This window comes from Muntiacus reevesi, chromosome 3 (genome assembly GCF_963930625.1).
Source record: "Muntiacus reevesi chromosome 3, mMunRee1.1, whole genome shotgun sequence".
Taxonomy (NCBI): domain Eukaryota; kingdom Metazoa; phylum Chordata; class Mammalia; order Artiodactyla; family Cervidae; genus Muntiacus; species Muntiacus reevesi.
The window spans coordinates 118,931,496-118,959,032 of NC_089251.1; the positions used below are offsets into that span (position 1 = coordinate 118,931,496).

The 27,537-nt window shown below is 42.8% G+C and overlaps 1 protein-coding gene across 7 annotated transcripts; it reads right to left on the bottom strand.

Moving 5' to 3' along the window:
• Positions 1 to 1,354: 1,354 nt before the first annotated feature.
• On the bottom strand, positions 1,355 to 25,820 carry LOC136164847 (nuclear autoantigen Sp-100-like). 7 transcript variants are annotated; one of them, XM_065930374.1, is made up of 12 exons: positions 25,674 to 25,820; positions 16,907 to 17,069; positions 15,634 to 15,802; positions 13,604 to 13,678; positions 12,140 to 12,202; positions 9,306 to 9,455; positions 7,484 to 7,630; positions 6,717 to 6,800; positions 6,061 to 6,216; positions 5,089 to 5,178; positions 3,809 to 3,887; positions 1,355 to 3,215 (listed from the first exon to the last, which is right to left on the bottom strand). In XM_065930374.1, exons 1-11 carry the CDS (start codon positions 25,703 to 25,705, stop codon positions 3,820 to 3,822), a joined length of 1,197 nt encoding a protein of 398 aa, XP_065786446.1. In that variant the 5' UTR covers positions 25,706 to 25,820; the 3' UTR covers positions 1,355 to 3,215; positions 3,809 to 3,819. The 7 variants fall into 7 exon arrangements, 6 of the variants coding, with proteins under 6 accessions (XP_065786446.1, XP_065786448.1, XP_065786447.1 ...); XM_065930376.1 differs by lacking the exon at positions 6,061 to 6,216; XM_065930375.1 differs by lacking the exon at positions 3,809 to 3,887.
• Between the last annotated feature and the right edge of the window lie 1,717 nt (positions 25,821 to 27,537).

Below are 27,537 nucleotides of genomic sequence, written 5' to 3' on the forward strand. Positions count from 1 at the left end.
AGAGCCACTAGCTAGGATCTTTATTTAGGCCCCACAGCAAGCAGGAATATGATCTACCAAGGCCCGAGTATTGCTTTCTATAAACCCCAATCATGTTAGGTTTATAATAGTCATCCAGTAACCATGAACTCTGCTGGTTCAGAGGGTAAAGCAATGCAATGTGGGAGTAGAGAAGGCAATGGCAAGCCACTCCAGTACTCTTGCCTAGAAAATCCCATGGTCGGAGGAGCCTGGTAGGCTGCAGTCCATGGGGTCGCTACGAGTCGGACATGACTGAAGCGACTTAGCAGCAGCAGCAGCAATGTGGAAGACCTGGGTTTGATCCCTGGGTCAGGAAGATTCCCCTGGAGAAGGAACTGGCAACCCACTCCAGTACTCTCGCCTAGAAAATTCCACGAACGGAGGAGCTCGTTAGGCTACAGTCTATGGGATCGCAAAATCACACACAACTGAGCAACTTCAACATGAGCCATGAACCATGTAACTTTTGCAGACATAAGGAGGAGATCAAACCAGTCAATCTTAAAGGAAATCAGTCCTGAATATTCATTGGAAAGACTGATGCTGAAGCTGAAGCTCCAACACTTTGGCCACCTGATGTGAAGAGCCGACACTTTGGGAAAGACCCTGATGATGGGAAAGATTGAGGGCAGGGGGAGAAGGGGACAACAGAGGATGAGATGGTTGGATGGCATCACCGACTTGATGGACATGAGTTTGAGCAGACTCCGGGCAATAGTGAAGGACAGGGAATCCTGGCATGTTGCAGTTCATGGGGTCGCAAAGTATCAGACATGACTGACTGACCGAACAACAAAATCACTTCCATTGCTACTAGGGAATCCCCTCCTGTAAGACATTCTTCCATTATGCCAGCCTACAGAGGACCAGAGGACAGCCCGAGCATCTCAAGGATGCTAGTGCCCCTCAGCTGTGTGCTCCTCATCACCTTGCTGAGTTAGTGTCTCTGAGGTCTCCTGAGGAGCAGTCACCTGGTGGAGGGTTTTCCAGTGGTAGAAAGTAGAGCTGTGCCAACCTCCTAGGCTTTTGGATCCCCCTTTTCACACAGTTTGCCCTGGCATGTCTAGTATCTCTGCTTCTACTTCATCTAGTATGTATCATGGTTTTTACCAAGCCTTTGGGAAGCAGCAAGAACATATTTGAATACCCTTGGCCCTTGCCAAGGTAATTAATCTTCTTGGCATAGGAAAGTAATTCTTTTTAAAATTAATTAATTAACTATTTGGCTAGGTTGGATTTTTTTTTTAATAATTTTATTTATTTATTTATTCCTGGCTGTGCTGGGTCTTCATTGCTCCCTGGATTTTTCTCTAGTTGCAATGAATAGGGGCTATTCTCTAGTGGTGGTACATGGGCTTCTCATTGCAGTGTCTTCCCTTGTTGAGGAGCACAGGCTTTAGGCCATAAGGGCTTCGGTTGTTGCAGCACACGGGCTCAGCAGTTGCAGCTCCTGGGCTCTAGAGCACAGGCTAAATAGTTGTGGCACATGGGCTTATTTGCTCCGTGACATGTGGGATCTTCCTGGATCAGGGATCAAACCTATGTCTCCTATGTTGGCAGGCGGACTCTTTAGCACTGAGCCACCAGGGAAGCCCAGGGGAGTGCTTCTGGGTTAACAATTTTTCCTTTTGCATTTTCATATTCCCCTTCTTTGTCCAGGGCTCACCCCCAGACCCAGTCTCCTGGTACCTGCTGTACATGTTGGCGAGTCCTGCAGTTCCGCTGGGGTAAATCCTCTCTGCAGCTGGCAGGATGACCAGTGGGGTTCTGCTGGGAGAACTCTGCAGGGTCTTCATTCAAGCAAGATCAGGATGGGGGGAGGGTGGGGACAGGCCTGTCTCCCAACCAGGGGTAGGGGACACATCTGCAGGCCCAGTAGGTTGAGGCAGACTTCCTGGAGTTCAAGGTTATCACATACACCTGTGTAGAAAGCCTGGCTCTGATGCACGGCTTCACTCCTGCTTTATGAGGGCCCTGCCATCAGCACAGGAGGCCAGCCTGAGTCTAGGCCTCAGTCTTCTCCAATGGTCAGCCATTCCTAAAACTGGGGCTTGTGTCCAATCTTCCTTTTTCTGCCTTCCAGCTGCAGGTAGGAGAGTCTCTTTGCTTTGACTGATAGATCGAAGCCTATCGTTTACTCCTTTCAATGCATTAGTGGCATTTAGCAGTAGCCACCAAAATCTACAGTTCTGCTTACCATTTCTCCCTGTGTGAATGCCAATTTCACCCACTAGTGAAACCCTCTGTATCTTGTTTAGTTTCCTACATGTGGAAATTTAGCAATAGCACTGTTGGAGCACACTATAGGCAGATAGATAGATAGATAGATAGATACAGCTAGGTATAGATATATCTATAGGTATGGGTTTCCCTGGTGGTTCCACGTTAAAGAATTCGCTTGCCAAGCAGGAGACATGGGTTTGATCCCTGGGTCAGGAAGATCCCCTGGAGAAAGAATGGGAACCCACTCCAGTATTGTTGCTTGGAAAATTCCATGGACAAAGGAGCCTGGTGGACTTCAGTCCATGAGGTCACAAAGAGTTGGACTTGACTGAAGCAGCTGAACATAGCACAGCACATAGATATGAAGAGATGGAAGGCTTGGGATCACGCAGTCAGTTCCTGAAAAGATCGAATTATCTAAAGACCTGTCCCACCAGATTCTCTGGAGCACAGAGTGCCTCATCCCACACTGAACTCCCTCAGGGGATGTGACATTCAACAGCGGCAGCAGCATAGGGTTCAGTCTCCGCAGAGGCAGAGGGAAAATATCCTGGTTTTTGTTGTTGTTCAATCGCTGTCAAATGCTCTTGACAAGGGCCAGTTAGTAGTTGACAGTGTTAAAAAAAGATACTATCAACTCAACTTGCTATTTATTTCTCCTGCAAAAGCAATATTTAATTACACTGTATAATTTCAATATACAAAATATAATTTCATCAATAGGATTTAACCTATTAAATATGAGTTCACAAATTTCCTGCCTTATTCCATTTTTTAAAATGCTGAAGGGAGTTCCAGGACGAACAGGACACAAAGGTCTTCAAAACAGTGGCTTTTCACTCCTGACATGCTGCAGGCCAAGGCTGGACATCCTAATCTTCTTTACCTGACCCATTTCTTAGGGCTGAACTAGATGTTGCCTGAGGCTCTCCCTTCGTTGCTCAAGTCTGAAGAATCACTACTGCACATCCCTGCAGAAAGAAATAAAAGTCCTTTACAATCTCAGTCTGTGACTTAGGACCAATACAGCATGGAATTCTTTAACAGAAAGTTTGGAAAAGGGAAGCTTGTGTAAGAGGGTTAAGGATAATTCTCCCACCAGGTCACCCTGTGGCTCCATCTGACCTGGTGATCAAGGTTGTTCCAGGAACCACCCCCTGGTGGCCACAACTTTGCTATGGAAGGCACTCCCTTTGGTCACTAGCTCTTACCCTTTCCTCTTGCCGGTATATATTAACATTCCTGCTTTCACTCTGTTTCTTATCCAGAGAGACCCTGGAAGCAACATTTTCAATGTCAGAGCTTCCATCAGCTGGGCCCTCAATGAGCACCCCTCCAACCTGGGAACTGCTTTATCCTTTGATGTGAGTGAAGAATAAACTTGTATTGCACTTGTGACACTGAACTGCTTGAGGCCTACCTGTTACATCAATTAGCTCAGCTCCTCTAATTCAAAATGTATAATATGAATTATTGAAAACACCTAGAAATGTATCATTTTATTTTCAAGGGTATAGTCAAAAAGCTAAATGAAGCTTTTGTAGCCAAAAAAGGTATTTGTTACATCAAGAATTTTTAATTGTTCTTCCATCTTTTCCTATTACTTCTACTGCGAGTCGATGTGTTTCCAATATCTGTAGGATCTAGGAAGCAAAGGAAAATAAAATCAGTAATCTGTAACTAAAAAGGTAGTAAATCTTGTGATTACTCACATTGTAGACAGGACATGGGCTATACAGATGCAGTGATGGTCATTTCTGTTTCTCCCCATCTAAAGGAAAGTGATCACTACCAAGTGGAGTGGATATCCCCTATCCTTTAGCCCTGATTGTAAAATCAAAGAAGTTTTGAAAACCAACATTTTTTTTTTCCCATAGACTTGCAGTTAACTAATTTGCCAATGAATCTAGACTTCAGCTGCCAGGAGTCCAATAAAATATCACAATTGATGTGAATTCACACAATTTGCTACAGGAACACTAATATGGTATATTTGATAATGGGATTCTGTCCCAGGCCTTACTGGGGTGTTTTGTAACATATAGGGTGTACATCACACTGTTCTTCTAAAATAATAAAACATTTCTATTTTATATCTGCTTGTAAAGATTTTGTTTTAATGTTTTATTTAATATTTTTGGAGTCTAGTTGCTTTACAATGTTATGCTAAAGATTTTGAATGAAGAATTGCAAATGTTTGCTAAGAATCTAAGTTGTTGGTTTTGCATCTTCTGGTAACTTTCTCTATGTGAGGTGTAAAAGATCCTTAAATGTTTATGTGCTGGAGTCTCAACTGGGAAATGAGGGAACCAGTTTTCTGAGCTACCTTTTATAATAGGTTGTTGTAAACATAAAAGGATATTTTATTGGAGAAAATATTTTCAAATATCATTATATAGACCAATGCCATGTTGGGGGGTCATCTGCCAAAAGCTATAAATGAAATCTGATGGTAATAACCAGAAGCTCTTGCTTCTGTCAATACTTGGGGAGCGTGGCCAGAAACTTCTAAGTTTTGAACAGACAAGTGAATCAAGCAATGGCAGACTACTTCACTTTGCTCCTTACAAATAGCGGGTGGGCAGAGGCAGAAATCACTATATAACCTAATACTTTGTGGGGTAATACATCTAAGAGCATGCAGTAAAATGACAGTGCCATTTACCTAGAGCCATTTTGTTAATCTGAATTTACAATGGTTTCTTTGCAATTTTCAGAATAGTCACAGGAGTAAACGCAGAGAATGGGCTCTGAAGGGTCACTGAACAGATGTGTGGAGTGTGCTCAGAGTAAATTGCACTAGCAAACTCCTGATGTCCAGAGCCCAGGGATGGCAGTCCTTACCCTCATCAGGACCACTCCTCAGGGTTGAGCTCTGTGTTCCCCAGAGTGCCTCGTCCTCGCTGGACTCTAAAGAGTCTTCACTCACCATCACTGCAGAATGGAGAAAATGTCCCTTGAGGTTCTCAGTGTGTGACAAAGGGACCAATATAGGAAAAAACCTGGGAAGTTCTGAAAACGAAGGCTTAGAATGTTCCTCGATCAGACCGTCATGATCTGTCTTTTATATTCATATGATCTGTAGGCCTGTATTTTATCCCCTTACATTGCCTGCACCTGAGAAAACTACTCCCAGGGGGCTTCACTGCTTTGCATTGGCCCTTTATCATCATCATCTTCTTCTTTTAAATATTTAGCTGTGCTAGGTCTTCATTGAGCTTGCAGAATCTTTAAGTGCTGTTTGCGAACTCTTAGCTGTGGCATGTGGGATCTAGCTCCCTGACCAGGGATTGAACCCAGGCCCCCTGCATTGGGACCATGAAGTCTTAGCCACTGGACCATCAGGGAAGTCCCAGCCCTTCATCTTCTTACATCATGGTCTTTCTTTTTTCACTGCCCCATTATAGATTTGTTGTTGCTGTTTTGGTATCTATGTCTGTATCTATTTTTAGCATTGTTTCTCTCCCAGGGCAGTCTTGGAGAGACCAAGTCAAGTCTGGTCTTGAAGAAGGCGGATCTCCCACTTGGCTATTCCCGCCAGACTACTTAAACAGACTCCCATCCCCCCCCCCCCCCCCATCTAAAACTTTTTACATTGTTTACTTGACAAGAAATAAAAATTCTATGGTTTTTGAGTCCTTGACTTCTTCAGGTTTATTTCAGTCACTAGCCTAACTGATGAATATGAAAGCTAAATATAAACCATCTTAAATTAGAGCAAGTTTATATTTTACTTTGAAGGGTAGAGCAAAGAATTAGAATGGGTCATTTAACACTGCTCCTTTACAATAGTGGTGAGATTTTACTTGCTCTTACCTCTTTGCCAAGCCCTTTTTCTGGATGTGGTTGTTTCTCTGAAGTTCCTGGGCTCTATCTTAATCGGGCTACATTGGCTTCCCACATGGCTCAATAGTAAAGTATCCGCCTGCCAAGGAGGACACTCAGGTTCGATCCCTGGGTCAGGAAGATCCCCTGGAGGAGGAAATGGCAACCCACTCCAATGTTCTTGCCTGGGAAATCCCATGGACAGAGGAGCCTGGCAGGCTTCAATCCATGGGGTCTCAAAGAGTCAGACACGACTTAGTAACTAAACAACACAGTCTCTACCAAGTAAGAGGAAGAAACAGCTATCTGTCCCCCTAAGTCTTATAATTTCTATGATAACTTGCAAGACAGATGGGCTTGCAATGGTAACAATTATTTTTTCTATTGGGTTTTAGTCATTTACAATGTTGTGATAGTTTCTGCTATACAGGTAAGTGAATCAGCGACATGTATATACATATCCTCTTCTTGAACCTCCCTCCCCACCTCCCACTATCCCACCCATCTAGGCCACCACGGAGCACTGAGCTGAGTTTCCTGTGCTTACAGCAGCTTCCCACTAGCTGTCTAGTTCACACGCGGCAGGGTATCCCTGTAGCGCTCCTGCAGATTCCTGCAGCCCTGGCCTTGCTCTCCCCCTTCCTTACCAGCCGCCCTTCCTGGTGTTGGTGTGGAGGGTTCTGGGAACTCATCTCCATCACTGGATTCTGCAGAGTCCTCACTGCTGATCACTGCACAGAGGAACAAACCCCCTTAGGATCTCAGGGTGGAGCCCACGCAGCAGGAAACTCCTAGAAGCTAAGTTAATTCAAGGCACGTGGTCTGTGCTTGAATGTGGTGAGCTGCAGGTTGCTCCCGGTCCTGCATGAAAGGTGAGGACGCTCACACACAGAGGCGGCTCTGCCCATCCTGCCCACACTCCCCTCCCCCACCCTCCTGCTACTCCTCACCCCCGCCCTAGACCTACCTCTGACCCTCTACTCCATTCTACCTTTTTCTTTCATTCTCATTTTACCTCTTCACTTTCCTCCTGGCTTTGCCCATTTTCCCTACTTACACCTGTCTTTCTGGGAACTGTCTCTCTTTATGCCTCGCTCTGTCTTCATTTTTTTCTTTTCCATCTCTCATGAATATCTTGGCTGTCTGGTCTTTCGCTTTTCTTTATCTTCTACCCCTCTACTTTCCTCTCTTACTTTGGAAATAGTCTCCTGGTCATCAATACTTATAACCCATCTTCTGATATTTTTCTGGTCCCTGGGGAACCTCTTCCGCTAAACTCACAGCACAAGATGCTGGTTCCCTGCCCTTCTTGCCTCTGCCCAAGGCCACCTGGACTGGCTGGCTGGACCCTGACACCCCAGCCTCTTGCCTGGTTCCCTTGATCCCTGCTCCACATTCTTTCTGTCAGCCTTACCTATTATGTTGGACACCTGGTTATAGTCAGTCCTTGCTTGGGCTTGTGGTTGAACTTCTGAGTTAAAAAATGGCTTTTCCTTCTTTATATCCTCTAGACGGACAGAACAGGAATTTATTTGTAGTCCATGGTTGGATGGCTTTGCTCCTGGATCAAATTTTAATGAATGAAGAATTTTAATTTGTCTCCCCAAAAAGGAATGAGCACCGTTCACTAGCATTAAGAAATCTGCACCCTGTAACCCCACTTCTGGGGGTGGGGGAGCTCCGACCCACCCTTCTCCTTCCTGCTGCTCACTCTGTCCCTTCCTGTGTGTGTGTGTGTTTTAAAACCTTATTTCAACATATTTATACTTACAGAAATATACTCATCTTGGTTAACAGAACGCAATTTAACTTAGCCTATGCCATCTGAACCAAAAAACTTGGTACATGGTTTGCTTAAAAAAGAAAGAAAGCAAATTTGCAATCTGGTTTATTTTTATCAATTACAAATGTATATAAAAGATCCTCTATCAAATGCTGCTAAAACAAAGAGCATGAACCTTGACAAATTAAACTTTGCTTTGTCTCTGAAAAACAGCACATATTGAACTGCAAAAGTTTATAAAATTGGAGGAACAAAACATTGCTGTAATGTTTCAAGGCCAGTTCACAAAGTTCAATAACTGATGGATGTTGACAAGGGTGAGGTGATCCTCTGTGTACATGTGAAAATATAAAAACGATCTGATCTAGTTAATATTACAGATAGATCCCAAATCTACTCAAACCTAGATTCAGATAATCTGAATAAACACTATCAGTCCAGTTCATCTGCTGAGATGAACAAGGAAAGTCTACACAGTAGCTGTTTTTCTGATTTGTGCAAAAAAGAAAATGAAGTTTCTTCCCCCAGCTTTTCAGTCTAGAGTTGAAACTACAAGAAAGGTATTCCTTCCATTGTCTACATTCCTGGGATGACATGGGATGACTCAAGCTTAAATCCAAACTAGCACTCATATACAAAAGAGTCCCTGAAGTTTCAGACCACTTTAGAAGTGACTCTAGAGAAACAAAGGAGGGGACAGAAAATCCACAAAACCTCTTCCCCAAACTGATTCCGTGTCTTTCTTTGTTACTCCCTCAGCTCTGCGCTTTCTTCTTTTGTCTTTCCTTTCCTGGGGAGAATCTTATTTTTATCTGAGGGGTTACCGGGCCATTTGGATCATTGAGAACACCTTATCTTTCTCAATGGTATTAGGAACAGCCCCTGTGCCTTCATTCAGATGACTGCCTCCTCAAACGGGACACTGTCTCCACTTCTCTCCTTCCTCTGGGCTTGCTCCACGTTGCCCTTTACTCATTCTCTGTGAAGCTCTCTTTTGGTGCCTTCCCCATTTTTTCCCCTATTTTTTTGGTGCTCATTTTTCTTTGTATCTTTATTTATGCATGCTCTTTTCTCTACACTTTAAGTCAGTGTCCCACAGGGCCCTGCAGGGTCTACAGTTGAGGCAAAGAAGGTGCCTAGAATAAGATGGTTCTCACATCTCAAAAGAAAGGGTCTCCCTGCCTCATCCTAGGCCTGGCCCTGCTGTCCTCTACCTAGCTGCTCAGCTTATCCACTCTCTATTATACTTCCTACCTTCTCCGAGTCTTTGCTTCTTAATTATTGACATGACCGGTGTATGCCTCTTCTGTACCAATTTTGTCTTTCCATATTTTCTTCATCTCAAGCATTCTAATCATCACCAAAGCTTCCCCTGTGCCATCGTCCAACACACCTAGCCCCTCCACTTGCCTGTTCCCCTCCACACTCGTCAAACCCAGTCAGTCAGTCTTACCTGCTGGTTCAGACTCTTGGGCACATTGTTCATTTGCTTGTTGGCTTTCTAGAGCACCATTTTGGTCTCTGGTTCTATCTTTCATCTTCGCATTCATCTGCTCTGTTTCACTGAGGCGATCTGGGTGTCCATTTTCACGTGGGGTCATACCTAAATCATGTTTTGATTCATCAATTTTTTTTTCCTCCCACATCCAGCAGAATCCAACAGGAAGATACAAGCACTCTAAGCTTTTAAAGCAGAGGGAATTTAATCCAGGGATTGGTTACACAGCTGATGGAAGAGCGGAGAAGACCAAGTGGAAGAATGTGACGACATAAAGAGCACTCAACAGGAAGCCACGGGAGGGATAGAGTATGACATCATGGGCTGAGGTCACTGGGCAGGCAGAGGCTAGACCATGATTTGCCTGCTTTGTGGAAGGTGCAGTCAAGGCTGAGATGTGGCTACTGCCACAATTGCGGCCAGAGGCAGTGATGGAGAAACACCTGGCTCCCCCCTTACTCCCACTCTCCTGCCAGGGTCTCCATGTTAGGAACCCAGCAGGGAGTCAGCAGCAAGGGGAGCTGATAGACAAGTCTGCAGGGGCCAGTGCCCAGAGACAGACGGCCGAACAGAGCAGGGGAGGGGAAGGACTGAGTCCCTGGGCAAACCCCCCAGGACCAACACACACGCCCTTCCTCCATGGCAACCATCTCTGGTCCTCACTGATTCCATCAACCCCTCCCACTCTGTTCCCTCCAGCCTCAATAATGTATGAACACATAGACATATTTTTCACTGCAGTTTGGATTTTTCATTTAGTGCTACTTTTGTAAACAAATTAATTAATGTAAAACGTGATTTAAAATTATTTCCCAAAGTTATAATATAGACTATGGGCCCTAGTGCCTGTTCTGTGCCACATCGTCAGAAATGGGAGCCTCCCCTTGGGGTGGGGGGGATGTGAGACACAGCCCTCCTCTCACCTGGGCATGTCAGCCCTTCTTGTTGGGTCAGACTCTTGGACACACTTATTGGTGACTTGCTGTGTACCATTTGGGTCCTGGGTTGAAGTTTCTCTCTTTATATTCCTTACTCCCCCTCATCAAGATGCTCTGGGATTTCATTTCCTGACAGGATTGCCCCCAGACCACACTTTGAGTTTTAGAAGACTTCATTGCTTCCTCCCTCTACAACCTACACACACACCCTACACACACACACACACACACACACACACACACACAAAATCCCTTTTCTTCCGGTCATTACTTGTCACAATTCCATTCACTGACCCCTTCCTAGTCCCATCAAATGCACTAGTAGATGAACAGCTAAGAGTATGGATTCGTGCATGTTGTGTTTTTTATATTCTTAAATGTTAACATTTTGCATAAATGTCACTTGCTAAATGTATAACTATGCTTTCAGTAATCACTTGAAAAGTTTTTTTTCTTTTATAAAAATGTAATAATAACTTAGAACATCCCTCCTTAAATAATCTATCCCAACTGGAAGCTACATAATAAGGGCTTTCCACAGTGTGAGAAGTTCCCCGAGACTTTTCTACCTTACTAATTTCCAAAGGAGACTCATGGAAGAAAGACATGAAATTTATTACAGACTAGCGTGCTCTATGGGTGGGGAAACTGTGCCTTTCATTTTATCTTTCTGGGTCAGGAGTAGGTGTTGCTTTTATCACTGAAATAGCCACTGTAATGGTTAAAAACTTGGACTCTGTCACCAGACACAAACAATGATGATGATTAAATGTAGTAATAACAAATGCATGAACACACTGATGTAGCCTCAGGCAAGATTGTGAGTGCTTTATATGACAAAATTTGTTTAAAATCCATCACCCTCTAAAATAGCTACCATTACCATGTCCATTTTACAGACAGTGAAATTGAGGAACAATGAGGAACAATGAGTGACTACTACCCCAATATCTCGAAGCAGAATCTGAAGCCAGGCCACAGACCCCTGAATTCCTGCTGTGACACTGCACACAGCAGTGCTCAATTCTGATTCTCAGCTGGGTTAACTTGTACAAATAACCAAACTCTCTAAGCTGATTCTTTCTCATCTGAAAAATGAGGATGTTATATACCTCATTTTGGGATTTTTGAGACAGTTAAATAAACTACTGTCTGTATCACTATTTGGAATAATTTGACTGATCTGAAAAAACGAAATCATTATGATTAACATCTTAAATTGATATTAATCTTATTAATTTAGTATCATTATTAAGAGTGTTATGGATTAATGGAAGTCAAGTGTTGTAAAGAGTGGTTACTGGTTGTTAAAGCACCAAAACGTTTTTCTCGGAGGCCTGTCTGGTGTTTGGAGGGCAGCTCCTGGTCTCTGTCCCAGGTATGATGGGAGACGGTTTGTATGGGAGTCATGTGGTGTCCATGGTCCGTGTGAGGGACTAGCAGGGGAAGAACACTTCCCCCCCGAGGACCACCCATCACCTGCTTCTCTCCACTCCCCCACCCCCGTCACTCTGGTTGCAGCACTGGCCTCTGCTGGACGTGACATCAAAGCACTGAGGTCACTGCCAGACCTAGCAAGACAGAGCAGAACTCTGCAAAGCCAGGCGACTGGGCCAAATGTCCAGGCCCAGAGCCTTCAGGGATTGGCAGCAAGTATGTTCAAGGAGTGGAAGGAGTAACCCTCCCAGGCAACTCAGAGAACTAAGACTCTGTTGCCTAACTCCTTGGAGAAAATGCAGATGCGAAGACTGACAGTTCTGCACAGTCAGTAACACAAGGAAGCAGGCTCCATAACACACCCCCAGACGGGACACGACAGCAAAGATCACAGAACAGTTTCCAGGAACTGACCATCACGAGACAAGGGAACTGCCTGTGAAGAGGTCAGGCCGTGATGAAAGTCTCCTCCAGTTCCTGGGGGAAGAAAGGAAAAGTTTATTTCAGAAACTGGAGTATTAGCTATTTTATTCTTCCCTGATCCCTTTTTAGTCTTGATAAAAATGAAGTTGAAGATTGGTGGCTCAGACGGTAAAGCGTCTGCCTGCAATGCGGGAGACCTGGGTTCGATCCTGGGGTCGGGAATATCCCCTGGAGAAGGAAATGGCAACCCACTCCAGTACTCTTGCCTGGAAAATTCCATGGACTGAGGAGCCTAGTAGGCTACAGTCTACGGAGTCGCAAAGAGCCTGACATGACTGAGTGACTTAACTTTCTTTCTTTTTCTTTCTTCTCCAGATGTCTAGATGGAGACCATCTGGACCATCTGGGAAATTCCAACTAACAGGTGTGTCAGATCCTAGAGACTGGGATCAGCTTCACCTCTGGTTGAAAGTGCCTCAGACGGGCCATTTCCTCATGTGACCTCCACCAGCTATTCAGTGACTAACAATGGTTTATCTTGACCCTACAGCCAGAGTGAACCTGCCTTGGTTCCCAGAGCTATCTATGACTGGTGACCTTCCTGCAAAGTCCTAGAGCCTCTTCCCCACCCTCTCTTTCTCCATTCCCTCCCTGTACAGGATCTGTTTAATCTGTTCTGTTGGCCTCTCCATGAGGATTCAAAGTCTGATTCTCCTCCACTTTCCCCAGCCCTTGTATTCTTTTTTTCTGTATCCTTCCATCTTTATGTCTTTCTCTATCTCCCAGGTCGTACTAGTGGTAAAAAAAAAAAAAAAAAAAAAAAGAAAAAGAAAAAAGAAAAAACCCACTGGCCAGTGCAGGAGACATGAGACTTGGGTTCAATCCTTGGATTGAGAAGGTCCCCTGGGGTAGGAAATAGCTACCTTTTTATTCTCCTTTCTCTCAAACACCCACATCCACACCTCTTCATCTCTACCACTTCCTTGCCTCTGAATCTATACGGCTGCCTTTTTCCTCAAATATTCCTGCTCCTGAACAACCTCCCCCACATTTAAATCAGTCCTTTCTTCTGCTATCATGCAGGGCCTTCTCTTTGACATTGACCTTGGGCCCATAGTGCTTAGCCCATCACACCTTTACGTTGATCTTCTCCTATAGGATTCTTTCTAAATCATAATGACTTCCTGGCAATCATTCTCTTTAAATCTGGTTACTGACACCCTGGGCCCCTCTTCCTTTGTCTTGGTATTTGGGGCAACAGCCTCTTGTCACAACCAGTCCTCGAGGACTCAGCCTCTGGTTAGATGCTCACACAAACACCCCTCCCTGCCTTCTCCGTGGTCCTTTAACATTTCTTCCCTGATTTCCAATCTTTGCTCAGGACTCGGGCCTCCCCCTCCCCTTCTCCTTTTCCTCTTAGCAAGGGAGAGTTGGTTTGTGCATGGTCTCAATCACCTTGCTCGAGGCTCAGTTGGATGGCAGGCCTCTTTTGTCCATTACTTTCTTCATAATTAATTTTCTCTTGGATCACTGAAGAGAGGGAGAGAGAAGACAATTGGAGATCTCCACCGGAGACCAGGAACATCATCTCAGAACTGCACGTTTAGAAATTTCCAGCTCTCGGGTCACTCAGAGATTAGTGGATCCCAACCTTCATGATAAATTTCCCCCATCATCCTTGGACAGAAAAGAGAAACCCCAGCAAGGGAGCAGTTATATTCTCTGCGCAGAAATGAGCCACTTGAATGTAAGGATAAAGGAGTCATGGGAACATCCTGAGGCTGTCGGTCATGTACAATAAATGTCACACCGTGAGGATGACACATGTTTACATAACTAAGGGAAGTGGAATGTGTATATTGAACTGTTCAAACTGTAAGAAAGAAACAGGTTTCCTCTGGAGAAGGGCTTGGATCCTAGAGATCTGTGTGTATAAGAGAGAAAACCCCAAAGCTTTAAAGATGGTTCTAGATAAGGGGAAATTTGGGCTCACTGGGTCCTGGGGAATGAGTGGATTGCAAAACGACAAACAAGAAGATGCGGGAGGAACTCTAGACCCCTCCCTGGGGTGCCGCAGATCCCAGGACACAAGAAGGACACCCTGAAGCTGCAAGAAGGGAGTGCCTGTTACAGCACTGCAGGACGTCCCCATGACTCCTAGACCAGGGACCCACGAGACTGCTAACAAGAACCAAGACACAAGCCCAGAGCCCCTGCGTGTAGATGCCCTGGCAGACGTTAGAAGAAGGAAGTAAACCAGGGATCCTAGAGGGTAGGTCTCTGCTGTGAATCCAGGAAAAAATGGTAAGCCTGGGCAGCCCCAGGGCTGATGGCTGGGGCTCCTCCTGGGGCAATGCCTGTAGTAATATCTTTTTACTGCCCAGTAAACAAATTTCAAATTCCTTACCTTTAGATTTAAGACCTTTCAAGATCTTTTTTTTCAAACACATCCCTCTTGAGTCCGCTCCCACAGTCTGCTTCTCACTCTGAGTGACACCACTTGACCATGTCCTTTTCCAGAAACTTTAGAACCCTCCTCACTCTGTGCCTGTTCCCATAGCACCCTCTCTCCTCGACTCATAGAATCATTCTCCCTGTGACTTCTCCCTGTGACTTCTCCATCACTCTTGGGAAGTCTTAGTTGAGGCCAAATTTTTCGTGTGAAGTCAAAACAAAAAATCTTGGAAGGACATCTTCCTTACATAGTACCAGGTATAAGCTGTGCTTTCTCAGGAAAAAGTGGTGAACCAAAGCTTTAGTTTTGTGCAGCATCAAAAATAGTCTGGTAGAGCAGTAGGTTTTGTGATATTTAAACAATGTTTGTTTTACCCCTTTGTGGAGAAAGTTAAGTAAAACCATTTCTCCTTAAGGACAAATTTGATCTTGAGTTAACTTTCCATTAACTCTGAAAATCTGATGAAGGTAAACTCTTGTCTGTGTTACTAGGTCAACCCTGGGTTTAAGGTTAAAAAATGACGTGTGACTGGTAAATTGTGTGTAGACTGGATGGGACTCTCTATGGACTATTCTTGGGTCTTCCTTCACAGCGGTGGCTCTTGTCTCTCATGGGGTCCCTGAAAGTTATGACTTTAGAGTTGTTGAATTTTTGATGCCCATAGACATGGCGCTGCTACTCCAGGATGGATCCTGCACCCACAGCTAAGCTTAAAGTGGGTAGTAGTCAGCTGGGTGGATGCTGTGTAGACCACTGCTGCTCTGTCATTTGTCCTTCTACTTAAAGCGGATGGCACTGTGGCTCTGCTCCTCCTATGAGTCTAAGTGCCTAGTTAAGCGGACCTCCAGGTGGGTGTTGTACCATAGCCATTATAACCTGAGTTCTGAGAAGACTTAGGGTATGCGTGTTTTTTTACCTGTTATATCCCCACTGCTCAGCACTAATTATGGCACGTGATGGGAGCTCATTATATATACTTGTTGACCAAAATTGACCTTGAACATCAAAAGGTAGATAATAAGATAATTACCATTTTCGAAGCTTTTATAAATGTGATTTAAGTCAGGATATTCCTGCATGTTGACCTCACTGAACAAAGCTTCCAGAAGCGACAGGTTAAATGTCTTCTCCAGCTCACTGAGAACATTGTACACCACTCTTGGTACAGGTACCAGGTTTCTACAAGAATCTTGACAGTCCTTAAAGGCAGTGAATGGGAAAAATAGAAATACAGACTTCCAAGTTACAAGAGAGCCCTAGAAAGAGATTTTGAGTTAATGTACTCCAATTTCCATAAATAGGTATCTTTTCACGGAGAGGTTTAGAATTTCTGTATATTTGTATGGCCACTAAGTGAAACAATAAATCCTCTCTGCTTAAAACAATCCATTTGTGAATCTGATCTCCTCACCCTCATATACATTATATGTAAGAAGGCACAGTTCTGGAGACTAAAAGTGGGTTCAAAGTTAATGAATATGTAACTCTCTAAGAGCCTGGTCAACTCTTTGAGAGATAGACTTGGCAGGTGACGAGCCACTATTCTGTTGACTGGACAACAGAATTCTGTTGCCCCTTCACCAATACTGACTTGGCCTGGAAGAGCTCAAGGAAGCCAGGTGACAGCTTTCCATTTTGTGAACTTGGCCACAGTTTGAAAGCATATTTGTAGGTCAAACTGAAGACTTGCATCTCTGTAACTCCAGAAACACCTACTGCAAAAATTAACTCAAATTCCAAGACTCAAGAATACCAGAAAAAAAAGAAAACTGAAAACTGTTGGAGAAAAATAGCCTGCATCTACTCCCAAATTTGCTCTAACACAACATTGTCTCAGTGGGTTTTAATGTTTTCAGATCTAATTATTTAAATTGATATTCATTGAAAAGAAATGCTCTGCCAATTACGATTTTTATCAAATCGATAAATTAAATTTATTCCTCAGTTCATTGACATTAATTTAGTTTATGCTGTATTGTGTGCATTCCTATAAGGTAGTGAATATCTACAGAGCACACCCACTTCAGATCCAGCCTGCCTCCAATGTTATTCGCCCTGACTCCTGTGTTCACTGTGAGGACCACCCCTTCGGTTAGAGACGGGACTGTCTCCAGTGATGCCTGTTTCTGCTCTCTCTTCCCTTCTGCCTTTTAGGATCACTTGCATCACTACTTGAAAATGTCCCCCTCTCACTGGAGACTCTTCAGATGGCTAGCTATACCCTGATATTTGGGTCCAGGATATGAAAGTTAACCTAGTTTCAGGCCAGTTTACCAGATTGTGAGGTAATAAACTTCACTTACTTCATACATTTTACTGGTGATGAGTTCATTGTCACGGAGGCCTTCAAAGAAAGGAAATGTCTTTTTTATTGCATTTGAAATCTGCACCTTTTGTCTTTTGAAGTGCCTGAATACAGTCTCATAGAAGGGCCTGTTGTCTATGTTCTGATTTTCTGAGGACATCCTAGGGAGGAAGGATACCATGTGAAAATAGTCATCCAGATTATGAGATGCTTATGGAGGCTGTAAGATTTTGCATATAAAGGACAGGTTGCAAAGAACAAACACACGTAAGATAACTAGTCCTGAGTAGAGACCAGTTATATATATATCACATACCTGGTACACCATTTTAATAAATTTTTTTTAATTGGAACAAAATTGTAACAAAACCCAAATAGAGTAAACAAAAAAATGAAAAACAATGAAATAAAAATATAACCTTGAAAATGCTTCTTTATTAACTAAGAGAAGATAAACCACAGAAAGATAGAAAACATTGTCTCCTCTCTGCATATAGCAGTTAAGAGAAATGCCATCCTACAGATGACCAACTGGCCCATGAAAGGCTGCTCAACATCACTAATTACTAGAGAAATGCAAATCAAAACTATGATGAGGTACCTCCTCACACTGGTCAGGGTGGCCACTGTTAAAATGTCTACAAATAACAAATGCTGAAGAGGGTGTGGAGAAAAGGTAAATCTTCTACATTATTGGTCGGAAAGTAAGTTGGTGCAACCACTGTGGAAAACAACATGGAGGATCCTTAAAAAACTAAAAACAGAGTTTTCATATGATCCAGCAATCCCACTCCGGGTCATATCCAGACATAACTACAACTCAAAAAGATACATGCACCCTGTGTTCACAGTAGCACTATTCACAACAGCCAAGACATGGAAAAAACCTAGATGTCCATCGACAGAGGAATAGATAAAGAAGATGTGATACATATACACAATGGAATACTACTTAGTCATAAAAAGAATGACATAATACCATTTGCAGCCGCATGGGTGGGCCTAGAGATTATCGTATTAAATGAAGTAAGTCAGAAAGAGGAAGACAAACATCGTATGATATCACTTATATGTAAAATCTAGAATATGGCCTAAATGAATATATTTACAAAAGAGAAGCAGACTCATAAACATAGAGAACAGACTTGTAGTTGCCAAGGGGAAGGAGGGCTGGGGGAAGGATTGATTGAGAGTTTTGGATTCGCAGATACAAACTGTTACATATAGAATGGATAAACAAAAAGGTCCTATTGTATAGCACATGGAACTATATTCAATATCTTGTGATAAATCATAATGGAAAAGAATATGAAAAAGTATATATATATTTATATGTATAACTGAATCATGACCATAACACTGTAAATAAACTACACTTCAATTAAGATGCTTTTTAAATTAAAAAAGAGAAATTCATCCTATGTTATAAACTGGTTCATAAATGATAAAATGTTTTAATAATAATATAATTAGGTATAAACTGGGAATTTCACAAGAATATCAGTCATTTCTCCTGGGATTTCTACTATGTGCTAATGTAAATTTATCTGTGCTATTGTTATATGGAGTGAATGTTTTTAGACATCTCAATTTTAGAAATAGCAGTTCTTTCCTTCAAAACTTAATTTTAAACTTGAGTCTATAATTTGGTTCTTAGTTGTTTTATAGGTCTGATATTTATGTTTAATCAATATTTCACATTTTTAAATGTTATGAAGACCCATTTTAAATGTTAGCTTTCTTAGTCAAATCAAAACAGAATTATTGTCACTTCAGTTCAGTTCAGTCAGTTAAATTCAGTCACTCAGTCGTGTCCAATTCTTTGTGACCCCATGAACTGCAGCACACCAGGCCTCCCTGTCCATCACCAACTCCCGGAGTTCACCCAAACCCAAGTCTATTGAGTTGGTGATGCCATCCAACCAGCTCATCCTCTGTCATCCCCTTCTCCTCCTGCCCTCAATCTTTCCCAGCATCAGGGTCTTTTCAAATGAGTCAGCTCTTCGCATCAGGTGGCCAAAGTATTGGAGTTTCAGCATCAACATCAGTCCTACCAATGAATACCCAGGACTGATCTCCTTTAGGATGGACTGGTTGGATCTCCTTGCAGTCCAAGGGACTCTCAAGAGTCTTCTCCAACACCACAGTTCAAAAGCATTAATTTTTCAGTGCTCAGTTTTCTTTATAGTCCAACTCTCACATCCATACATGACCACGGGAAAAACCATAGCCTAGTACCCAAAATCATCAGTGAAAAGTAATGTCACATTACTGTGTTGAATTTTTCATGAAAAAATTTCTATTTAAAGATCTCAGATTGAAGAGAAATATTTATCTTCTTTTTTATTAAGCCCCCACTAAAATGTTAATAAAGGGGTTGGGTTCACAATGATAAAGAGAATGGTAGGAGGCAAGGAGCAGATGAGAGATTTCTACCAAAATCTGTAAGATGATAAGTGGTCAGAGGATCGCTAATCACTGTTGAAGGTGGAGTATGCTCCCAGAGGTCAGGAAAGCAGCCAGTATGTCCTGCAGAACCCTGAAGGGGCAGTGGAGATCACAAGGGAGACATGGTGTGGAAAACTGATGTGTTATTTGAAAAATGAGGAAGAGAACAGCACACCCTATACCCCTCAACTTGCATCCTGAGCACTTGTACGCAGACAGCCTCTCCGAGGGAAACAGTACTGTCCTTTCTATCCCCATATGTTAATTTTATCTGTTACCTGACTTCATATACATGAAAATAATAAATCACATGTGCTTTGCATCTGACTTCTGCTCGTCATCCATATTGTTGGATGAATAGAAGTTTGTTTCTCTTATTGTTGAGGATATTTTATTATGTGGATCTAGCACAATCTGTTCATTCATTTTCCTTCTGAAGGACATTTTGGGTTGATTCCAGTCTGGAACTAGAATAAATAAAGCTGCTGTTCTTGTACAAATCTTTTGGTAGCAAGTTGTTTTCATTTCTTTTGGGTCAATGATTATGAGTGAAATTCTTGGGTCATTGTGTAAGAGTATGTTTAATCATGTTAAAAAACTATCAAACTGTTTTTTAACATCTGTTATAAATGACTTTTCTAATTTCCTAGTATGTGTGATGTGGTATCTCATTTCAGTATTAATTTCTATTTAAAATGACTAATAATGTTGAGCACATATTCATATGGTTGGCAATTCATTGGCAATTTATACATCTTCCTTTGTGGAGTGTCCAAGCCTTTGGCCCATTATCCACTTATATTACTGGGTGTCTTCCACTTATTCATGTGCAGGAATAAAAAAAGTTTTTTATTGTGGAGTGATTAGCCTCCAACTAGTAAAGATAAATGGGAAAAAAAAAAGAAGAGAGAAGAAAAAAAAGGAATAAAAAAAGAAGTTTTAATTTTTATGATCCAGTCTATCAGTATGTGTGTGTGTATGTGTGTGTGGTTAGTGACTTACGTGTACTATCTAGGAAATCTCTGCCTACTGCAAGTTAATAAAAGTTCAGAAAGCAATTCACAGCATAGCATGGGCCTGTTTCTGGATTTTTCTATTCTAGACTGTTTCTCAATTTCTATTCTATATCATTTGACCTGTATGAGGATCAAGAAGCACCAGTTAGAACTGGACATGGAACAATGGATTGGTTCCAAATAGGGAAAGGAGTATGCCCAGGCTGTATATTGTTACCCTGCTTATTTAACTTATATGCAGAGTACATCATGTGAAATCCTGGGCTGGATGAAGCACAAGCTGGAATTGAGATTTCTGGGAGAAAAATCAATAACTTCAGATATGTAGATGACACCACTCTTATGGCAGAAAATGAAGAGCAACTAAAGAGCCTCTTGATGAAGGTGAAAGAGGAGAGTGGAAAAGCTGGCTTAAAACTCAACATTCAAAAAGCAAAGATCACAGCATCTGGTCCCATCACTTCATGGCAAATGAATGGGGAAACATGGAAACAGTGACAGACTTTATATTTTAGGGGCTCCAAAATCACTGCAGATGGTTACTGCAGCCATGAAATTAAAAGATGCTTGCTCCTTGGAAGAAAAACTATGACCAACCTTGACAGCATATTAAAAAGCAGAAACATTACTTTGCTGACCAAGGTCTGTACAGTCAAAGCTATGGTTTTTCCAGTAGTCATGTATGGATGTGAGAATTGGAGCATCAGGAAGGCTGAGCACTGAAGAACTGATGCTTTTGGACTGTGGTGTTGGAGAAGACTCTTGAGTCCCTTGGCCTGCAAGGAGACCAAATCAGTCAATCCTAGAGGAAATCAGTACTCAGTATTCATTGGAAGGACTCATGCTGAAGCTCTAGTACTTTGGCCACCTGATGCAAAGTGCCGACTCACAGGAAAATACTCTGATGCTGGGAAAGACTGAAGGCAAAAGAAGGGGGCAATAGAGAATGAGATGGTTAGACAGCATTACTGACTTAAAGGACACAATGAATTTGAGCAAACTCTGGAAGACAGTGAAGGATAGAGGAGCCTGGCATGCTGAAGCCCATGGGGTCCCAAAGAATTGGACACCACTTAGCGATAGAACAACAATAGTTATAAAATAGCTAACTCCTGAGGATATAACCTACAGCATAGTGACTACAGATAACAATACTGTATTGCATATTTGAAAGTTGCTAGGAGAGTAGATCGAGAAGGCAATGGCCCCCCACTCCAGTACTCTTGCCTGGAAAATCCCATGACGGAGGAGCCTGGTAGGCTGCAGTCCATGGGGTCATGAAGAGTTGGACACGACTGAGTAACTTCACTTTCACTTTTCACTTTTGTGCACTGGAGGAGAAAATGGCAACCCACTCCAGAGTTCTTGCCTGGAGAATCCCAGGGACGGCGGAGCCTGGTGGGCTGCCGTCTATGGGGTCGCACAGAGTCGGACACGACTGAAGCGACGCAGCAGCAGCAGCAGGAGAGTAGGACTTAAAAGTTCCCATCACAATAAAAAATTCTGTGACTAAGCATAGTGATGAATGTTAACTAGACTTATTGTGATAATCATTTTGCAATATATACAAATGTATACAAAATATTCAGTCTTTATGTTGTACACCTGGAACTAATATAATAATATACACCAATTTTACCTCAACTAAAAATGAAATTAAAGATCTTGAGAGGGGTGGATTAGACTATTCTGAATTATTTAGATGAGCCCAAAATATTCACAGGAATCTTTACAAGGAGAAGAAGAGGGCAGAAAAGTTAGTCAGAAGAGTTGGTGATGCTGTGTTCCTGGATTTGAAGATGGAAGAAGGGGCTCTGAGCCAATGAATGCAGGGAGCCTCTAGAAGCTAAAGAAGGCAAGAAAAAGAGTCCCTCCTAGAGTCTGAGATAGAGCCACATGATTATAAAGGTGAAAAATCTCTAATATTCTTAATATTAAAGTAAATAAAAATGCAAAATACTTAAGAGCATATAAAATAGTCTTTTATTAAAAATGAGAACACAAATCATATATTTAGGAAAATGAATTATATATGCAAATCCATAGAAGAAGCTCTTAAAGTTATACCCACAACTCTAAAAGGATTGGGGTGGAAAGCTTCAATAACTGTTCTCTGTATCTATGTGTTTGTTTTTGTTTGATTTGGTTTATTCATTTATTTTGTATTTTTTCATTTTTTTAAATATCCCACATATGAATGAAATCATACATTATTTGTGCTTTTCCATCTGACTTGTTTCACTTGGCATAATATGCTCAAAGTCCATCCATGTTGTCAAGGATGGCAAAATTTCATCCTTTTATGACTGAATAGTATTCCATTGTTGGAGAAGGCAACGGCACCCCACTCCAGTACTCTTGCCTGGAAAATCCCATGCATGGAGGAGCCTGGTAGGCTGCAATCCATGGGGTCGCTAAGAGTCGGACACAACTGAAGTGACTTACAGCAGCAGCAGCAGTATTCCATTGTATATGCATGCTATAACTTTATGCATTTATTTATTAATGGGAACTTAGTTTGTTTCATATCTTGACTGCTGTAAATAATGCTTCAGTGAGCATATGAAGTGGTTAATATTACTTTTAAAATGTGTTTTTTAATTCTTCAGATAAATAAGTACAATTGGAATAGCTGGATCATATGATAATTCAATTCTTAATTTTTTAAAGTATCTTAATACTGTTTTCCACAGTAGCTGCACCAGTTTATATTCCTATCAACAGTGTAGTGCTCCCTTTTTTCTATATACTCTCTAGTTATTTCTTGCCTTTTCAAAAATAGTCATTCTAACAGGTGTGAGTCGATATCTCATTGTAGTTTTGATTTGCATTTCCCCAATAATTAGTGATTTTGGGCATTTTTTTGTATGTCTGTTGGTGATCTTTATGCTCTTTTTGGAAAAAATGTCTATTTAGTTCTTTTGCCCAGTTTCTAGTCAGGTTGTTTGTTTTTGTTGTATGATTGTATGAGTTCATTATACATTTCACCCCTTACTAGAAATATGATTTGCCAATATTTTCTCCATTTGACAGACTCATTTTCATTTTGTCAATGGCTTCCCTTGCTGTGTAGAAACTTTTTAGTTTGATGTAGTCCCATTTTTTATTTTTGCTTTTGTTTCCCTTGCCTGAGGGAACATATCCAGAAAGGTAATGTTAAAACCAATGTCAAAAAGTGTACTGCCTCTTTTGTCCTAGAAGTTGTTTGCTTTCTGGTCTTGCGTTCAAGTCTTTAACCCACTTTGATTTTTGTGTATGGTGTGAGATAGTGGGATTTATTCCAGGAACGCAAGAATGGTTCAATATCCACAAATCAATCAAAATGATACATCATATTAACAAAATGAGAGATAAAAACCATATGATTATCTGAACAGACACAGAAAAGCATTTGAGAAGACAACACCCGTTTATGACAAAAACTCTCAACAAAATGTGTATAAAAGAAATGTTCCATATATATGCATTAGTATACTGTATTGGTCTTTATCTTTCTGGCTTACTTCAAAAACCACTACATTATTGTAAAGTAATTAGCATCCAACTAATAAAAATAAATGAAAAAAAAAAAAAGCCAGAACACACACACACACACACAAAAGAAATGTTCCTCAGCATAATAAAAGCTATGTATGTCAAACCCATAGCTAATATCATATTCAAAGGTGAAAAACTGAAAACTAGCCCTCTAAGATTAGGAACAAAACAAAGATGCCCCCTCTTGCTGCTCTTTTTCAACATAGTATTAGAAATCATAGCTAGATTGATTAAGTAAGAAAAAGAAACAAAAGTCCTCCAAATTGGAAAGGAAGAAGTAAAACCATCACTATTTGCATATGACATAGTTTTATATATAGAAAACCCTAAAGACATCACCAAAAAATGACTGGAAATAAGCAAATACAGTAAAGTTGCAGGGCACAAAATCAATATACAAAAACCTGTTGCATTTCTGTACACTAACAATGAGCTAGTAGAAAGAGAAATTAAGAAAACAATCCCATTTGTATCCAACAAAAATGGCAAAATACCTGGGAATAAAGGTAACAAGAGAGGAAGAAGATCTGTACACTGAAAACTATAAGACATTGCTGAAAGTGAAGGCAGACAGACATTTTGTGTTTGATTACCTAAGGCAATCCACAGATTTCAGTGCAATCCCTACCAAAATCCCAATCACATTTTTTATAGAAATAGAACAAAAATCCTAAAATTTATGTGGAGCCACAGAAGATCCAGAAGAGTCAAAGTAATCCTGAGAAAAAGAGCAAAGTTGGAGATATTACAAGCCCTGATTTCAAATATACTGCAAAGCCATGGCAATCAAAACAGCAGAAAAACAGACACATATATCAATGGAATAGAATTGAGAAGCCAGAAATAAACCCACACATATATGGACAACTAACTGGCAATAAAGGGTCAAAGAACATACAGTGGAGAAAGTATAGCTGCTATAATAAATAGTGTTGGGAAAACTGGACAGACACACGCAAAAGAATGAAACTAGACCACTTGAATGAGACTTTTCCCCTCTCTATGCTTCCCATATTGTTTGAAACTTTATGAATCAGAATGTATAATGTATTTCTTTTGTGTTAAAATAACAGAAAATTAGATGAAGCAATGTTATTTCTGAACTGATTACTAAAGATGATTTTCCTTGTACAGGAAACCTAGTCCAGAACAGAATATCAAAGCAAAAATGAAAACACTCAGCCTGGGTTAACCTTGTACAGTCTTGGGTCTTTCTCTTCCTTTTATTTTCTTTGCTCAAGATTGCTGGAGGAAGACCCCAAGCCCCCAGTCAGAGGTGGGAATAGCATCAGAGCTGATGGAGACCCCGTCCACAGGACAGACATGGGACCACACCACCCAGGGCTTCAAAATAAGTCAGGGGTTTACCCCGAATTTCGTGTTTTCTAAACTACCTTCTTTGAAATGACCTATGTCAAGGTAGAGATGACCTGAGGGAAACAAGAGTGCTACAGGGTCACAAGAAAATAAAAGCTTCCTGCAAAGGCTCATAAAGGACAAAGCTTCCTTCAGGCAGATCAGCCAGCTGAACAGTAGCTGCAAAACAAGCAGTCATGTGTGTTGTGGAGGCAGGACCCAACCAGCAGGCGCCCTGCTGCAGTTAAAATCCCATTTCCTCATCACACATTCCTGTCCACCCTTATACGGCAGGCGAAGGTTCCCCTACACCAGGTGGAAAGCAAAGGTTCAGTGCAGAGTCCAAAGACAGCACTGAACAGCAGCTGGCCACAGGGAAAGGCGGAAGGAAGGGGGAGAAGGACTGACCTGGTGCTGAGCTCTCTGCCCGCTCCGGCCATTTTCCCGCCCGGCCTGGCCTGGGCCTGAGCTTGGCCTCTGATTCAGTTCTTCCAGTCTCCCCAGCCTGGGTTCCGAGAGGCCCCGGAGCCCTGAGCCCGAGCAGGAAGTCAGCTCTGGGTCTCACCCAGGGCCCGTGGCTCCACCCACGGAGAGGAAAAGAGAAGTGAAAGTACTTGCCAGTGAGCTGTGCTTGGCAGATACCGGCTCGCTCCCTCCACCCGCAGCTCCCTGGTGCTTCCAGCCATCAAGACATGTGGTCCCAGGGATGCAAGACAAGGAGTGACCCTCAGGGCCTGGAGGGCCAAGGGAGGGGCAGGGCCAGCCCCCAGGGGGCCACCTGTTTGTGCAAAGACAGCAACAATATCTGCGTGATCCCAACTGTCCTCAGGCTTCTACCGTCTCAGGGCAGTTCAGAGTTTAGTATGAGGTCAAGGGCAAACTCAGGTGTGCCCCTTCCCCTTTGCTGAGATGGCTATTGGGGGAAGAGGGAAAGACAAAGACTTCAGATCCTCTCTCCAGCCCGTGGAAGAGCCTGGACCAGTCGAGTCAGGTCCCCACATCCAGCCAGAGGGCTGGTGAAGCAGATATCTGCTAGAGCGATGGTTTCCAGTCGGTGGCCCCTGAGTGTGACTTCCTCCAGCTGCGAGTAGAGTTCTCACTCAGCGACATTTGAAGATGAAGGGAAGGGTTTCCACCTTCTCTGTCACTTCCATTGTTTCTTTCTCCCAAAGGAGCAAGAAGCATTGTGGTCAGGATAGACCCCAGGACTCCAATGAGGACTTTTTCACCAGTGGGCAGAGTGTCAGTGGCACCAGATCCTGCACACGTGTGGACCTCTCTCCCGCCCCCCTCACTCTGGGGGTAGCAGGACTACTGAGCTGAGCCTCATCTGGGCAGGACTGTCCTCTGCCCCTGACTCCATGGGACACGGTCCACACGATGCTGGCACAGACCACACCTGCCTGGTCTAGGGTCCCCTCTCTCTCTCCTCTCTGTTCCCGGGCGGCTGGTGGACCAGGTCAGTGCTATGCTGTGTGTTGACATAAATGTGCCAGTTTTCTGTTGTCTGTTTAGGACCTTCAAGGTGAACACCTGGAATTAGAGACCATCTGGCAGAGGCTGGGCCCAAAATACACAGGATGGACACTCCTGAGCTGGGGCTGCTCCTGGCCCCTGGAGGAGACCTTCTTGTGGGTCAGAGAAAGCTGGGCCCGCACCACACCCATGAGAGCAGTGGCGGGGGTTGGGGGGTGGGTCTGAATCACCCCAAGTCCCCTGTGGAGAAAGCAGTTTCTTTAATCCAGGAAATAACGTCAGTCCCACTCAGGTTTGGGAAAGGACAGGTTGCAGGTTGGTCCTATGATAAACCATAATGGAAAACTATAGAGAATGTGTATATACGACTGCATCACTTTGCTGTAAAGTAGAAATTAACAGAACATTGTACATCACCTATACTTCAATTAGAAAAGAAGGAGGAGGAGGAGGTTGAACTCCTCCTACAGACCCTGTTGGAGTGATTGAAGGAAATAAGGAGACGCGTGGGGCATGTTCTGTGACTGTGAGGAGCACTGAAGCAGGAGCGTTTCTGCTATCACAGGAGGAGCCCAGTTATCAGACCTGGAAACCCACAGGGCAAGAGAGGCCGTGGTTGAGGAGCGACCACGGGGCACAGGATTTGCCAGGGCAACGGGCTTCACAAGCTTCACCAGGAGCAGCTTCCGTTCAGACTTGAGTAGTGGGGGTGGTCTCCACACTGGGAGAGCCCTATGGGGAGCCGAGGCCTGTCCCTGAGACGAGACAGTGGGATCTGGGATTTGAACCTGCAAGA

Excerpts from the sequence above, each read along its gene's own strand:
- LOC136164847 (XM_065930374.1), bottom strand. The coding sequence starts at position 25,705 with ATGGCCGGAGCGGGCAGAGAGCTCAGCACCAG. Across the intron at positions 13,679-15,633 it reads TTATAAAAGCTTCGAAAATG|TGATCCAAGAGAAAATTAAT; the intron begins GTAATTATCTTA and ends CCCTCTCTTCAG. Across the intron at positions 3,888-5,088 it reads GAGGAGTGGTCCTGATGAGG|ATCCTACAGATATTGGAAAC; the intron begins GTAAGGACTGCC and ends TTTGCTTCCTAG.